The 16,361-nt window shown below is 38.8% G+C and overlaps 1 protein-coding gene across 4 annotated transcripts in view; it reads left to right on the forward strand.

Moving 5' to 3' along the window:
- CEP162 (centrosomal protein 162) overlaps positions 1–5,362 on the forward strand; it is a 96,338-nt gene extending 90,976 nt beyond the window's left edge. For all 4 annotated transcript variants that reach the window (XM_027091304.1, XM_027091308.1, XM_027091296.1 and 1 more), the window contains one exon: positions 3,811–5,362. In XM_027091304.1, the coding sequence (XP_026947105.1) occupies positions 3,811–4,020 (210 nt within the window). In that variant the 3' untranslated portion in view covers positions 4,021–5,362. The remainder of the gene's footprint in view (positions 1–3,810) is intronic.
- Positions 5,363–16,361: the final 10,999 nt, after the last annotated feature.

A 16,361-nucleotide genomic window follows, 5' to 3' on the forward strand; every position in this document is an offset into this window, starting at 1 on the left:
AACAACACATTAAAAGGATCATACACCATGTTCAAGTGAGATTCATTCCTGGGATGCTTTAGCATATGCAGATCAATAAATGTGATACACCACATTAACTGAAAGATAAAAATCATATGATCATCTCAATCAGTGTAGAAAGAACATTTGACAATATTAAACACTCATTCATGGTAAAAAAAAAAAAAAAAGTCTTAACAGATTAGGTATAAAATGAATGTACCTCAACATAATAAAGTCCATAGATAACAAGACCACAGCTAACATCATACTCAGTGGTGAGAGACTGGAAGCTTTTCTGCTAAGATCAGGAACAAGAAAAGAATGCTCACTCTCACCACTTTTATTCAGCATAGTACTAGAAGCCTTAGCCAGAGCAATCAGTCAAGAAAAATAAAGGCATTAGAATTGGAAAGGGTGAAATAAAATTGTCTCTGCGAATGACATTATTTTATATATAGAAAATCCTAAAGACTCCACCTAAAAACCGCTGGTCAACAAATACTGTAAAGTTGCAGGATACCAAAATCAGTATACAAAAATCAGTAATGTTTCTATATACTAGCAACAAATTATCTGAAAAATAAAACAATTCTATTTACAATAATATCAAAAACAATAAAATACTTGGAAATAAATTTATCTAAGGAGATAAAAGATCTGTACAGTGATAACTATAAGACAGTGATAAAAGAAATTGAAGAAGACACAAATAGAAAGGTATTCAATGTTCATGGATTAGAAGAATTGATATTGTTAAAATGTCCAAAGCCATCTATAGATTCACTACAATCCCTGTCAAGATTCCAATGGCATTTTTTACAGTAATAGAAAAAACAATCTGAAATTTGTATGGAACCACAAAAGACCACAAATAGCCAAAGTAATCCTAAGAAAGAAGAACAAAGCTGGAAGCATCTCGTTTCCTAATTTCAAACTATATTATACAAATATATAACTGTAGTAATCAAAACAGTATGGTCCTGGCATTAAAAATAGACACATAGACCAATGGAATCACATCAAGAACCCAGAAATAAATCCATGCATACATATTTGATAAGGGAGCCAAGAATACTCTTTGGACAAAAGACAGTTTCTTCTATAAATGGTTGTGGGAAAATTTGATATTCACATGCAAAAGACTGAAACTAGACCGTTACCTTACACCACACACAAATATTAATCCTAAATGGATTAGAGAAGTAAGACCAGAAACCATAAAATTCCTAGAATAAAATATAGGGGGAACATTCCCTGACATGTCTTGGCATACATCCTTTGTGGATATGACACCTGAAACACAAGCAGTGAAATAAACAAATGGGACTACATCTAACTAAAAAAGCCTGCACAACCAAAGAAATAATTAACGTGATGAAAAGGCAACCTATGAAGTGGGAGAAAATATTTGTAAACCACACATCTGATAAGGAGCGAATATCCAAAATATTCAAGGGACTCGCACAACTCAAGAGCAAAAAAAAATTAAAAATGGGAAAAGGACCTGAATATACGTTATTACAAAGAAGATATTTAAATGGCCAACAGCTACATCAAAAGGTGTTCAGCATCACTAATCATTAGGGAAATGCAAGTCAAACCCACAGTGAGCTATATCAGAAAGAAGGGCTATTATCAAAAACACAGAAGTAACAAGTATTGATGAGGATGTGGAGAAAAAGGAACCCATGTGCACTGTTGGTGGGACTGTAAATTGGTGCAGCCAGTGCTCATTGAAGCATTATTTACATCAGCCAAGACACGGAAATAATGTTAAGTGTCCATCAGTGGGTGAATGGGTAAAGAAAATGTGATATATTATATATACATACAATGGAATGGTATTCAGCCATTAAAAAAAAAAAAAAAAGGAAACCCTGCCACTCGCAACAACATGGATGGACCTTGAGGGCTTTATGTTAAGTCAGACAGAGAAATACAGATTCTATGTAATCTTACATGTGTACTCTAAACAACCCCAAACACGCTGCAACAAAGATCAGATTGGCAGTTGCCAGAGGCAGGGTGCGGGGGAAATGGGGGAAGGTGGTCAGAAGGTTAAAACTTCCAGTACAAGATTTTGAAACTTACGTGAGGTGACAGATGTTAACTAAACTTACTGTGGTAGTCATTTCACAGCCTTTACATATGTCATGTCACTACACTGTATACCTTAAACTTACACAGTGTTATGTTAGTTCTGGTTAAATGCTGAATTTCAATATATAATAGACATCCAAAATTTTCAAAGTTTAAAACTTAGAATTGAAAATTCATACAGCATTTTGTATTCCACTTAACTCAAGCACGTGTTTATACAGTACTTCTGAAATTCTTTCATTTTAGAATTATGAAGTTACTCTGTAGCCAGGCAGAATTATAAACGAAAATTTTATTGGGCTTCCCTGATGGCACAGTGGTTAAGAATCTGCCTGCCAATGCAGGGGACATGGGTTCGAGCCCTGGTCTGGGAAGATCCCACATGCTGTGGAGCAACTAAGCCTGTGCGCCACAACTACTGAGCCCACGTGCCACAACTAGAAGCCACCGCAGTGAGAAGCCCGCACACTGCGCAGCAACGAAGACCCAATGCAACCAAAAATAAATAAATTAAAAAAAAATTTTATTGCAGAGGTTCAGCGGGTGTAATGTTTGGCAACATTATTGGCTTTGTTGCCCTAACTAATTGTTTTTGTATGTCTATAGCTTTCTGTGGTTTGAAGTGCCTGTGACTAACGATTCCCTTATGATGATGTATTTTGAAATTATAAGAACAGTATTGTACGCTACTGGACAAGGTACACTCATTTCACAGTTGAAAAAAATTGACCCACATAAGCAAGGCAGTCTAGTGTGGTAGTTAAGAGCAGGGACTCTGGGGCCACCCTGCCTGGGTGTGAATTGTGACTCTGCCTGCAATGGGTTCTCTGTGAATCTAGGGCAGATCAATTTTTTGTTTATTTGTGCGTCTCTTTCCCTACCTGTTAAATGGGGATGAATATGTAGAATATCTCCTAGTGTGTTGGCAAGATGAAATGTTAACATATGTAAAATGCTTAAAGCCAAGCCTGGCACGTGATAGATGTATGTGCTTTTATCCTATATAATTCCTGCTGCTACAATGTATGGTTCATTAATGACATGTGTTGCATTAAAACTGTCTTGATTGCATCCCAAGTACTGTTCTTAAGAACAGCATTTTAGGGACTTAGCTGGTGGCGCAGTGGTTAAGAATCCACCTGCCAATTCAGGGGACACGGGTTCGAGCCCTGGTCTGGGAAGATCCCACATGCCGCGGAGCAACTAAGCCCATGCGCCACAACTACTGAGCCTGCGCTCTAAAGCCTGCAAGCCACAACTACCGAGCCCACATGCCGCAACTAGAGAAAGCCTGCACACAGCAACGAAGACCCAATGCAGCCAAAAATTAAATTAAAAAAAAATTCTTAAAAAAAACCAAAAACAGCATTTGGGGGATGTTTGGATTCATTCCAAGGTATTGGATGCTTTAAATGGTACCCTTCCCCCCTCCCCCCACCATGGCTTAAAAGAAAAAGAGTAAACTCCATAACTCCCTATCAGAATTAGATACTAAAATTCCCACTTACTCTTTACTTACAAGCCTGTTTATTGACCCAGCGGGGCCCGTTAGGTAATGCTCCCCTCCCTCTGCCTCCCTCCCCTCTGATATATAGGTCACAGGTTTACCGTCATCAGCATCGTCCCACTTGAGCTCTTTGAGGCTATTAGAGGTTCTTCACCCACACTATGAACTCTAAAAGTAATTCGGCATTTTTTAATTTGCAGATAATACAGCAGACACACCAAGTAGTAGAAACCGAGCAAAACAAAGAAATTGAGAAATGGAAAAGACTTGCACAGTTGAAGAATCGTGAGCTGGACAAGTTCCGCACGGAGTTAGACTCGATTTTGGATGTTCTCCGAGAGCTGCACCGGCAGGGGTTGGTCATGCCAGTTGCTTTGGCAGAAGAAGTGAAGGCACCAGAGCATTACTAGAAACTCGCATTTCATGTGACCTCACAGAAAGGCCTGAAGATGGACGGTGGATGGGGTCTCTGTCAGAAGGATGCTTTTGAAAAAAGTGTTAACAGTATGTTGCCAGAACACAAAAGCAACATTTCAAAATAAATTACCCTTTACCGATTAGGAGGGGAAAAAAAGAGCAGAAAAATACATTAATGGTGTATTTTACTGAAAATCATTAACCAGTCACATTTTAAATGATTTATGGACAAGCCCCTTTTTGTCAGGTGACTAGAACTAGTGAGATTTATTGCAAAAGGTCTCACTTTCACGCTAGATATGCAAAGAAAACAAAGTTGCAAATACCTTGCCGTCATTGACTAAGTGTGTATTCTTAATTCCTGGCCAGAAGGACAGCTCCTCTTTCCCACGGAGACCCAGAGGAATGTGAGCACAGAGGCTCGGACAGGCACTAGAGTAGTGGCGCTTCCGTGATCACTCTGAGAGTTGTGACTTCTGTACAAGTAGATGGGGAGTGAACTCTCGTGTTCTCCCAGATTTCCACTCCTCCCTCTAGGTGCCTCATTTTGCACCTGATGTAAAAGTGCAAAATATATTTCACAAGTAATAGGGGAATTTGGTTTATTCACTGTTTTAATGTCTTAAATGTCAGTCCCTTTTTTGTAACTTTAAGGTTATAAACAGAATATAACATTTTTACTTCATTTAAAAAGTAAATATATGTTCACTAGAAAAAATTAAAAGCATGCATAAAGGTAGCCAGATTATTCTTTTGTTTTACAATTTCATTTCCAAAAGCAGATAGTGGGCATCCAAGATAACTGGTAAGTTAAAGCTGCAGCGACTTTGTTTTCACATGTTCTGGCCCAGTGCTGTCCAGTAGAAGGATCGTGCGAGCCACGTGTGATTTTAAATTTTCTAGTAGCCACATTTAAAAAGATAAAAAGAAACAAATGAAGTTAATTTTGGTAATTTATGTAATATATCTAAAATAACAATATAAAAATTGGGTTCTTACATTCTTTTTTTCATACTAAGTCCCCCAAATCTGGCAAGTTTTCCATTTATAGCACATCTCAGTTTGGACCAGCACATTCCAAGTGCTCAGTAACTACATGCCAGCAAGTGCAGTTCTAGAATAATCATTACAAAGTGAAATGCTTTATAAAGGACAGTTGAAATAAATCTTAGTGAAATTATAGGTAGCAAATGTGAAATGTGGAAATTAAAGGAATGCAATTAATGTCCAGAATTTTTAATGTCCTTTTCCTAAGAGGGTAGAAAGCATTAATTATAGTTTGTTGTTTTTTATGTGAAAGAATTTTAAGTTATAAACTATTTTGTTATTATTTGAGTGTGCTTTTGTCGATTTTTTTATTTGCAAACCTGCTCATTTATAACTACACCCCGCCCCCGTTTGTTTTTTTGGACTATCCGTGGGCCGTTCATTCTAAGCACAAACACAGCTGATTCTGAAACACAAGAAGTACAGACACTAGATTATCACTTACAGAGAAGGTGCATCCTACATTGATGAGGACTCCATATTCTGTTTTGGAATAAGCTGTGCACATGGCACAGCTTCAGTTTTACTTACAGAGTAAAGGTCCATACGTACTATCAGAACTATTAGTTACAACTAGAAACCTTGGGGACCATACCCCATCCCTTAGTTATTGCACTGAGGGTCTAGGATGAGAACACAGAAGGTGGACACATTTAGGCCATCTTGAAAAGGAAAGCTTTTATGAAGATTCAGACTCCAGAAATTATCAGTCCTCTTCTACCACTTCCATCTCCCTCACAATGTCGTAGGACACCTGCACCCACAGGCCTTCCCTTCAGGAACCTGGTCAAGATACATGGTTGCTGCTCTCACCGCTGCTTTTGTGCAGAGATTTCTGATTGGATCTATTGTGAGCCCACAGCATTCCATAACTAGTATCTACCCATCAACCCTCAGAAATCCAGGCTTTAGTATTAGGGTCCCATTCTATATTAGAAAAATCCTAAATTTGTGACTAAATGCCAAGAAGATGGAAACATCTATTCCTCTTTCCCACTCATACTTCCTAAGGGCTCTAACTGGGTAGGTCTAATATCTGCAGGCATGTTATATAACAGGTAAACTTACTTGGAATTGGACACTTTGTAGTTACATAACTATTCAATGGCCTCCTACTTTGAAGAGCCCCTTAGCAATGGTTGGAATAGTGAAGTTTGAAAGTTTTCTAATCCAAGTTGCGGATAATTCTACTTTAGTATTTGAACCTGTTAAATTGTAGCCTTTTTCAGTTTCTATCGAAGAGTCTTTAATGAAAAGCACATGTATTCCTTCTCAGCACCTGTCCAGCTTGGTAAGGGATTAGTTCCTAGCATAAATTAACCTATTTCCTTCCCTCTAAACCAAAGTAAGTCCAGTTTTCTCTCCAGGTTTGCTGAAAGCTTCCATCACCACTACTTAAATGGTGCAAACGGGGAAAAATTTTTTCCCACCAACACCTACTCTCTAGGATTGTTGTAAGAAATCAGTTTGAAGGGCAGTATTAATCTCAGAGGAAAGGGGGAGAGGCACCAAGTTCCATTAGTAGAATAAAATGGGTTGTTAGTAAATTCAGTAACAAGAGACGAGACTTTGTGGAAAAGGGGACAAAAAACGGGGGGGGGGGGGGGCGATAATTGTACCAGGTGTGCATCCTTGGAGCACAAAAGCGAAGAGGCAGGAACACGGCAGGAGTCTGGTCCAGTGGAGCTAGTCTCAGTAAGCTTGGCCCGCTCTTGAACTCCTGGTGGCCTGCCAGTGGTCCCCACCTTACGGTATTGATATTACAATGAGAAAGTCCTGATGCAGAGAACAGATCATAGAACTGTACGTGGCCTGTGTTAACTCCTTGGAGAAGGATCTAGAAGCTACTTGGGGGAAGGATCTGTGAGGCAGGCAAAAGTGAAGTCATTAGAGAAGGACTGTTGACAAAAGAGTTACATTGAGCCTGCTCATTGGAGAAGCCTGAGTGGAATGAAGCATCTTGGTTTTTTCTCCCACCGGATCCAGGCAGTGTCAGCGATCAAAGATATTTGCATGCCCATGTCTTACCTGTTTTGCTCATTATCAAGGCCACATGCAAGGAACCCTAATGAGATCAGGCAGGTGCTCACTCCCCTGGCTTGGGGTCAGAGCCTTCATAGCAGCCTAGTCCCTCCTACACAGCAGGGGCTTAATAAATTTATCACCTTCTCTTGTCCTTTCACCTCCATCTACATACAACCCTCTGCTCCCTCCAATCCCCAGAGATCACAGCTACTCTCATACTCATGGTACAGCCACCACTACCAGCAGGGTAACATTGGGTCTGATCCCTACCTTTCATTTCTCCTGAGTGCCAGCCCCTGTTCCTAATTCCTGCCAGAATCACCCACTGTTCTCATAAAAGTCTGCATGTTTGAAACCAGCTGCCCACTCCCCTGAGTTGCAGCATTCTCCAATGAGTTCCAAACGCTAAGGCATTCTTGACCCTTTTCGTCAATCTGGGATGCTGTAACAAATTACCATAGATTGGGTGGCTTAGACAAGGAATTCTGGAGGCTGAGAAGTCTGAGATCAAGGTATCTGGGTGAGGGTTTGCTTCCTGGCTGTCTCCTCATTGTATTCTCACATGGCAGAGAGGAGAGAGAAGCAAGATCTCTTGGGACCTTTATAAGGGCACTAATCCCATTCAGGAGGGCTCTACTCTCACAACCGCATTGAAACCTAATTTCCTCCCATAGGCCCCGCCTCTTAATACCATCACACTGGGGAATAGGTTTCAACAGATGCATTTTGAGGGGACACAAACATTCAGTCCATACATTGAGTAACTTTTCCCAACATGGAGTCATCAAACCTGTAGCCAATTTCTTCAGAATAATGCTTATATCAATGTCCTTTTCCATTCCCATGTCTACCACCACTGAAGCCCTGTCACCATTTTACTCCTTATTTTTCTGGTAGAGGTTTAATTGATTCCTCTGCTCCAGTGTTCTCCTCACTCCAAATAGTCCGCCAAACAGCACTGCCAGCTCTGCTTGAGCATTTCCCCTTCCCACTTCACTCTGTTGTTTTTTAGGTGTAAATGTCAGAAGCCTTACCCCGGCCTCCCTCTCCAGCAGACTTCTAATCTCTTACACAAATCCTCCCTATGTTACTACTATTTGTACTACTGTAATAAATTTCCACAGACTTAGTGGCTTAAACCAGCACAGATTTATCACCTTACAGTTCTGGAGGTCAGAGGTCCAACACAGTTATCACCGGGCTTAAAGCAGGGTGCGTTCCTTCTGGAGGCTCTAGGAGAGAATGTTTCCTTGCCGTTTCCAGTTTCCAGAGCCCACCCGTATCCCTCGGCTTTTGCCCTCCGCTTCATCTTCACCGCCAGCAAGCTTGCATCTCTCTGAACGTTCTGCGGTTACATCCCCTTCTGACTCTAAAAGCAGCTGGGAAGTGTTCTCTTTTAAGGACTCATGTGATTAGATTGGGCCCACCTGGATAATCCAGGCTACTCTTCCCATGGCCTCCTCTCAGGATCCTCTTTTCCCATCACACTCAGGTATTATGTTGATGTGACGCTCACCTTGGGTAATGTTTCCTCTTGTGAGCAATGTAAGGGTTGAGACACTTAAGAATGGCTTTTTTGTTTTTCTCCCTTAGTCTTTCCACATTCGTTACACCTGGTGAGATTATATGACTTCTGTTTATTTGCAGCCGAACACTGATCTTCTTTTAAAGGATCACGTGTTTAAAAGGCTAATAGACAAGTTATTAGAAGGTATAAATCCTCTTAGATTTTTGTCCTAAAATATCTGTAGTCCCTTTTGCCATGTACAGGAACATTTTCACAGCTGGCCACCTTGTGGAGGAGGGAGGGGCATTATTTTGCCCACCATACTCCCCTCATTCACATCAATGTGCAGATCTTCTAACCGAGCCACCTATACTCCCACCTCTGCTCACTTCCTCCTCCTTTCCACTGGCCATCTCACTCCCACCACTTCCTTTGTTCACATCCATATTAGGATTTCATGATCAAATCTTCTCTAAATGGAACTTGTATCCTGCATCTAACGTCTGATCACTGTTCTCATTACGTATGCACACAATCACACACATACATCCCCTACTCATCTCTCTATTTTCCTAGAATCTCCTAGAGGAATCAGTTCGATCATGATGATGGTGATGATATTGACAATGATGGCAGGGGCCTCTCAAGGACTCTGATAAAGAGGGAATCATTTTAAGGCTGCCACAGAAACAGGCTAAACTGCTATAGTGTTTAATGGAATCAACTAATAGTTCAGCATTTTTTAAAAATTTTATATCCCTGTACTTAAGATTTTAATGTGAATTTTCTTTAGCCACTAACCAAGATTTTACTTTAGGACAAAACTCTAAGAGGATTTCTATCTTCCAACTAATCGTCTGCTAGCCTTTTAAACACGTGATCCTTTAAAAAATGATTAGTGCTGGGCGGCATATAAACAGGAGCCATGTGATCTCACCAGATGTAACGAATGTGGAAAGACTAAGGAAGAAAACAAAAAGCCATTCTTAAGTGTCTTGAACCTTACATTGCTCACAGGAGAAAACATTACCCAAGGTAAGTGACACATCAACGTAAGGCCTGAGCGTGATGGGAAAGCTGATTTCCGCGATCATACAGTTATGCCGCTAGTTTGTTAGGTGCTAAAACAATTTCCTCATTGTACTTGTTCCTAATAAGTATGGAACAGTTTAGTCTCTACAAAAAGCAGGCTAAACATTTTCCCCTGCTGCCGGATCTCTGGGTTGAATGTCCGCATAAGAAGGACATGATTATACTTCATACAGAAACTCTTCCTGAGAAATAGTAAGCTTTTAGAGGGCATAACTGCTGTTCCCCCAGTGGAGGGCTAGAGTAGGGTTGGAGGGAACTATTAGAAATACAGTAGGTCTGAGTTGAGGTACTGCTGCCCTGACAGCCAAAGATATCACTGATATCTTTAAGGATAGACATTTTCCCAAAAGTTCAATGAGTGAGGGAGTATGTGGACAATAAGTAGATTGTTAAGACACAGCTGCATGTAGTTAGCACCACAAGTCAATTATACTGTGTTTTGATATTTGGAAAGTAAGTATCCCATTTTTCTTTGAAAGTGCAGTAGTAGTCATAGAAATGATAAAGAAAGAGCCATCTTGGAGATAAACAATAGAATAAGCAATTCTAAATCTGTTGGATTCCTTGACAATATGCAGGAAATGAGCTGTTAATGCAGGGCTTACACCTGCAACGTATAAAACTAGTTTTTTCAGCAGACAAAGATCAGATTCCTGATCTTGAAAGGTTTACTATATGGCAGTAAAGATCAGAAAAGTACATCTAGCCAAATATGAATAAATGCAATAAAAGTATTATGAAGTGTGAATGGAGCACAGAAGAAAGAGAAATTCCTTTCACCTGGGATCTGGAGAGCCTTTTCTGGAAAAGAGATGGCCAAAGAAATGGGTGGAATTTTGGCAGAACAGGATGTAAGGAAGTGAATTTAAAAACTGATTCTAAAATTCATATAAAAATGCAAAGGACCCCAGGTACCCAGAACAACTTTGAATAAGAAAAATGAAGTTGGAGGACTTACACTATCTGATTTTAAGACTTTTTGAAGCTACAGTAATCTAGAAGTATGATATTGGTGTAAAACTGGCAAATAAAACAATGGAACAGAATAGAATGTCCAGAACTAAACCAACACATATACGGACAACTGATTTTCAATAACGGTGCAAAGGCAAATCAGTGGAGAAAGGATCTCTTCAACAAATAGTGCTGGAAGAATTAGATATCCATATGCAAAAAAAAAAATGAACTTTGCTCCATACCTCACAGCATACACAAAAATTAACTCAGAATGGATTATAGATCTAAATAGGAAATCTAAAACTGTAAAACTTCTAGAAAAAAACGCATCAGATTAAACATTTATGACTTGGGTTTGGCAAATATTTCTTTGCTATAATACCAAAAGTATGATCCACTTAAAAGAGAAATTGATATACTGAACTTTATCAAAATGAAGACAGTCTTCAAAACTCTTCAAAAACATTGTTAAGCGAATGAAAAGACAAGCCATAGAAACTATTTGCAGATCGTATATCTGATAAAGAATTTATATCCAGAATAAAGGACTCCCAAAACTCAATAATAAAGCAAACTCCCCAATATGACAATGAGCCAGACTTGAAAACACACCTCACAAAGATATCCAGATGGATGATAAGCATATGAAAAGATGCTGAATGCCATTAGTCATTAGTGAAGTGCAATCGGAAACCACAATGAGATACCACTACACACATACTAGAATGAATAAAATTAAAAAGACTGACCTTACATAGCATTGGCAAGGAAGCAGAGCAATAAGAATTCACATACACTGTGAGGAATTTACAGTAATACACTCATTTTAGAAAACTGTTAAGCAGTTTCTTTAAAAAAGTAAACACCTTACCGAAAAAAAAAAAAAAAAGGTAAACACCTATCTACCATATGACCCAGACATTCCTCTTCTAGGTGCTTTAGAAAATAAAAGCATGTGTCCATACGAAGAATTGTAACCAAATATTCATTGCAGTTTTATTTATAGTAGCCAAGATTGTAAATAACCCAAAGATCCATCAGCAAGTAAACGGATAAACAAATTGGGGTTTAAACAAGTAGGGTCTAAACACTACTCACAATGAACTACTCAGCAATAACTCAGCACTAAACACTGCTCAGCAAAAAAATAATAAACTATTAATACACACAACATGGATGAATCTCAAAATAATTATGCTGAATGAAAGAAGTCAGACAAAATAGAACAGATACTGCATGAATCCATTCATACAAGTATCTTGAAAATGCAAAGCAATATACGGTGATAGAAAGCAGATCAATGGTTCCAGGGGAAGAGATGGGGAGGGAGGGATTACAAAAGGGCAGGAGAAAACTTTTGTGGGTGATGGGTATGTTCATTGTCTTGACTGTGGTGATGGTTTCTTGGAGAAACACTTAGGGCAAATGTATTAAATTGTATACTTTAAAAGTGTTAAAAATTATTTTGCCAAGTATACCCCAAAACTATTTTAAGAAAAAGCAATTCAGTCCTGACCCACCTCAATGCCTCACTGGAGTGAGATGATAGCCCCTCATTCTGTCTGCCTAACAGGAAGGGGCAGGGGAATTTCTCTCATGGAAGATAACATATGTAGCATCAATGGATTTTTCACTCACAGTGTCTGCCAAGTAATAAGAAATTTCTAGACATGAAAAGTGTCAAGACTGCATGATTGATAATATGAGAATAAGAAACATTAGACAACAGATGCAAACCCACAGATGATGTAAAGAGTTAAAAATAAAGACTATACAATAATTACCTTTAATATATTAAAGAAAATAGAGGAAATTATGGGAAAATAGATGACAGTATAAAGATGTTCACCAGAGAAATACACTGGCATCTATTTTTAAGAAAAATCAAACTGATACTCTAGAACTGAAGCTTTCAGTTCTGGAAAACATGGTGAATTGAGCTGATTTGGATCTCTTTTAAGTAAAACTTTTAGTAATGCTGGATAAAATACAACAACAACTAAAATAATATAGGGCTAGCTATGAAGGAGAGCGAAGTTCCCAGGTAACATATAAAGAGGACACTTAAAGCCAGAATGGCAAGTTTGTAAGCTGATGCCACAACACTCTGGAGGGAAGCGGTTTTAATCTGCAGTGAATAGGGCTATAATGTCTATTTAGAAAAAATAGGGTTCATACCAGATGTAGAGACTTCCTTTATAGAAACCTCCCTCATAAAAGTTATTGGATGAGCTGCCCCTTCATTGAAAGGGAGACTGAATGAACTACACACACACACACACACACACACACACACACACACACAGAGGAAAGGGATGAAGAAACTGGTGCTTCCAGGGTCTCTAGGAAAAAAGTCTCCCATAAAAAATCTAAACTCCAAGCCCACGTTTCATGTGGATATGGAATCCAAATGTATGCTCTATTTATGATTCAAGAATTCCCAAGCAAAAAACATAACCATTCCAGATTGATCAAATTACTTGGGTCCTTAGGATAAGCAATACAAAATTGTTCTCTAGGGAAACTTTTATAAAGCAGAATGTATGGGACAATCATAGGAAAAAATAATCCTTGCTGGAGAGCTCACACTACAGTACACATGCATACATGCACACACACACACACAAGACAAAAAATAGAAGCAAATAACTGGCCATGAGGGAGAAGTAGCTTACCCCAACAACCAGGATGATTAGTATTCTGGAGCCTAAAATTATGAAACAATCTAAAAGAGAGCATAAAAGAAATATGAATGAGTCATTAAAAAAATAAAATACATCATAGAAAACATGAAAAATCAGGACATCATGAAAAAAAAGATCAATTTTTTAAAAGAACTAAATAGAACTTATGTAAATAAAATATATATAACATCTGATATATAAAATGCAATGGTTATTGCAGAATATTGAGTAGAGTTCCCTGTACTACACAGTAGGTCCTTGTGGCTTATCTATTATATATCTAGTAGTGTGCATATGTTAATCCCAAACTCCTAATTTATCCCTCTCCCCACCTTTCCCCTTTGGTAACCATAAGTTTGTTTTCTATGTCTGTGAGTCTGTTTTGTAAATTTGTAAAGTTCTTTTTTATCATTTTTTTTAGATTCAACATATAAGCAATATCATATGATATTTGTCATTCTCTGTCTGACTTACTTCACTTAGTACGATAATCTCTAGGTCCATCTATGTTGCTACAAATGGCATTATTTCATTCTTTTTTATGGCAGAGTACTATTCCATTGTATATATGTACCACATCTTCTTTACCCATTCCTCTGTTGATGGACATTTAGGTTGCTTCCATGTCTTGGCTACTGTAAATAGTGCTGCAGTGAACATTGGGGTGCATGTATATTTTCAAATTATTTTCTTTTCTGGATATATGCCCAGGAGTTGGATTGCTGGATCATATGGTAATTCTATTTTTAGTTTTTTAAGGAACATCCATACTGTTCTCCATAGTGGCTGCACCAATTTACATTCCCACCAACAGTGTAGGAGAGTTCCTTTTTCACCACACCCTCTCCAGAATTTATTGTTTGTAGACTTTTTAATGATGGCCATTCTGACTGGTGTGAGGTGATACCTCGTTGTAGCTTTGATTTGCATTTCTCTAATAATTAGTGTTGTTGAACATCTTTTCATGTACTTTTTGGCCATCTGTATATCTTCTTTGGAGAAATGTCTATTTAGGTCTTCTGCCAATTTTTGATTGGGTCATTTGTTTTTTTGATATTGAGCTGCATGAGCTGTTTGTATATTTTGTAATAACCTATATGGGGAAAGAATCTGAAAAAGAATGGATATATGTATATGCATAACTGAATCACTTTGCTGTATTCCTGAAACCAACACAACACTGTAAATCAACTATACTCCAATATAAAATAAAAATTAAATTAAAAAATAAATAAAATACACTAATAATAAAACAATTCACAGGGTGGGTTAAACAACATTTTAACTTGCAATATCTAGTAAGTTCATTAAAATTCAAGGGTAATCTCTAAAATAATTGTTTAAAAAGAGAATAAAAATAAGGGGGCCAAAATAAAGCCTTCAGAGTAGGCCAGTCACTATTCTAAAAGTTCTTTATATATTTCATCACTTAAGGCTCACAAGCTTTGAGGTGGATAGTATCCCTTTTTATATATGAAGGAAGTGAATCTCAGAGAGATTAGGTATCCTGGTGAAGACTGCACAGTTAGCAAGTGATGGAACCAAGCCCAGACAGGCTATCTCTAGACCCCATGCTCTTAACCACAGCTGTAAGGTATAAAGCAGGAAAGGAGAAAAGCAAAGTAAATAGAAATCACAAAATAAAATGCTAGAAATAAAACATCATTGGCAATCACAGTATATTTAGATGAAATAAACTCACAAATTAAAATTTATAAATTTCATTTGTTAATCTGAAACAAAGCAACATTTAAACTTAAAACAGATTGAAAGTTTAAAAGAATAACAGAGAGAGGTCAAAAGTTAGAGATAGAACAAAAGATATACCAGAGGAATATTAACCAACAGAACGGGAATCACTCAAGCCTTCCCCACATTCACTGTTTACTTGACACCCAGCTTGACTGGCCATTTACTGGTTCTGTGCCCGAGCAAAATACTGAATTTCCCAGAGCCTTAGTTCTCTGACCTGTAAATATAAGAAACAGTCTCTCCCTCCATCCAGCCAATTTTTATTGACCACTGACTGTGTTCCAGGCACTGGTCAAGCCACTTGGGACCTATCAGTGAACAAAATAAAGATCCCTGTCCTTGCAGAATTTATATTCTAGTAGAAGGAGCAGAAAATAAACAACAGACAGAATAGTCACGTGAACTGTAGAGTATGATAGGTGATAAGCGCTGTAGAGAAAGAGCAATAGAATATGGTCTGGGAAATGGGGGTGCCGGGGCAGAGATAAGGGAAATGCAGTCCCCAGTTTACAGTGAGATGGCCAGAGTTGGCCTCATTAAGAACATCGAGAAGTGGGTATTTGTTGCTAGGGCTTCTGTAACAAAGAACCACAAGCTGGGTGCCTTAAACAACAGAAATTTATTGTCTCACAGTTCTGGAGGCTGCAGTCAAGGTGTCAGCAGTGTTGGTTCCTTCTGAGGACTGGAATCGACACTGGGAGGGAGAATCTGTTCCAGATCTCTCTCCTTGGCTTGTAGATGGCCATCTTCTCTCTACATCTTCCCATCCATCATCTCCCTTCTATGCATGTCTCTGTGTCCACATTTCCCCTTTTTATAAGGATACAAGTCCTATTGGATTAGGGCCCACCCTAATGAACTCATCTTAACCAGTTACATCTGCAACAATCCTATTTCCCAATAAGGTCACATTCTGAAGTATTGGGGGTTGGGACTTCAGCATATGAATTTGGCGGTGGGGGAGACACGATCTGACCCACAACAAAAGGCATTTGAGGAAAGACTTGAAATAAGTGAGGGAGGAGCCATGTGAATATCTAGGGCAAGAGTGTTCCAGACAGAGAGACCGGCCAGGGCAAGAGCCCTATGGGTACATGTCTGCTGTCTTCACGGGACAGCAGGGAGGCCATTGTGTCTGGAGCAGAGTGAGCCGGGGTGGGGGGACAGGAGATGAGATCAGCCGAGGGGGTGGGGGGAGGAAAGCTTTGAGGTTATTGCAAGGACTCCAGCTTCTTCACTGAGTGAAATGAGAAGCCATTGCAGGATTTTG

The sequence above is a fragment of the Aethalodelphis obliquidens genome, unplaced genomic scaffold (genome assembly GCF_003676395.1).
Source record: "Aethalodelphis obliquidens isolate GAN/ISIS:26980383/991018 unplaced genomic scaffold, ASM367639v1 scaffold3, whole genome shotgun sequence".
Lineage (NCBI taxonomy): Eukaryota > Metazoa > Chordata > Mammalia > Artiodactyla > Delphinidae > Aethalodelphis > Aethalodelphis obliquidens.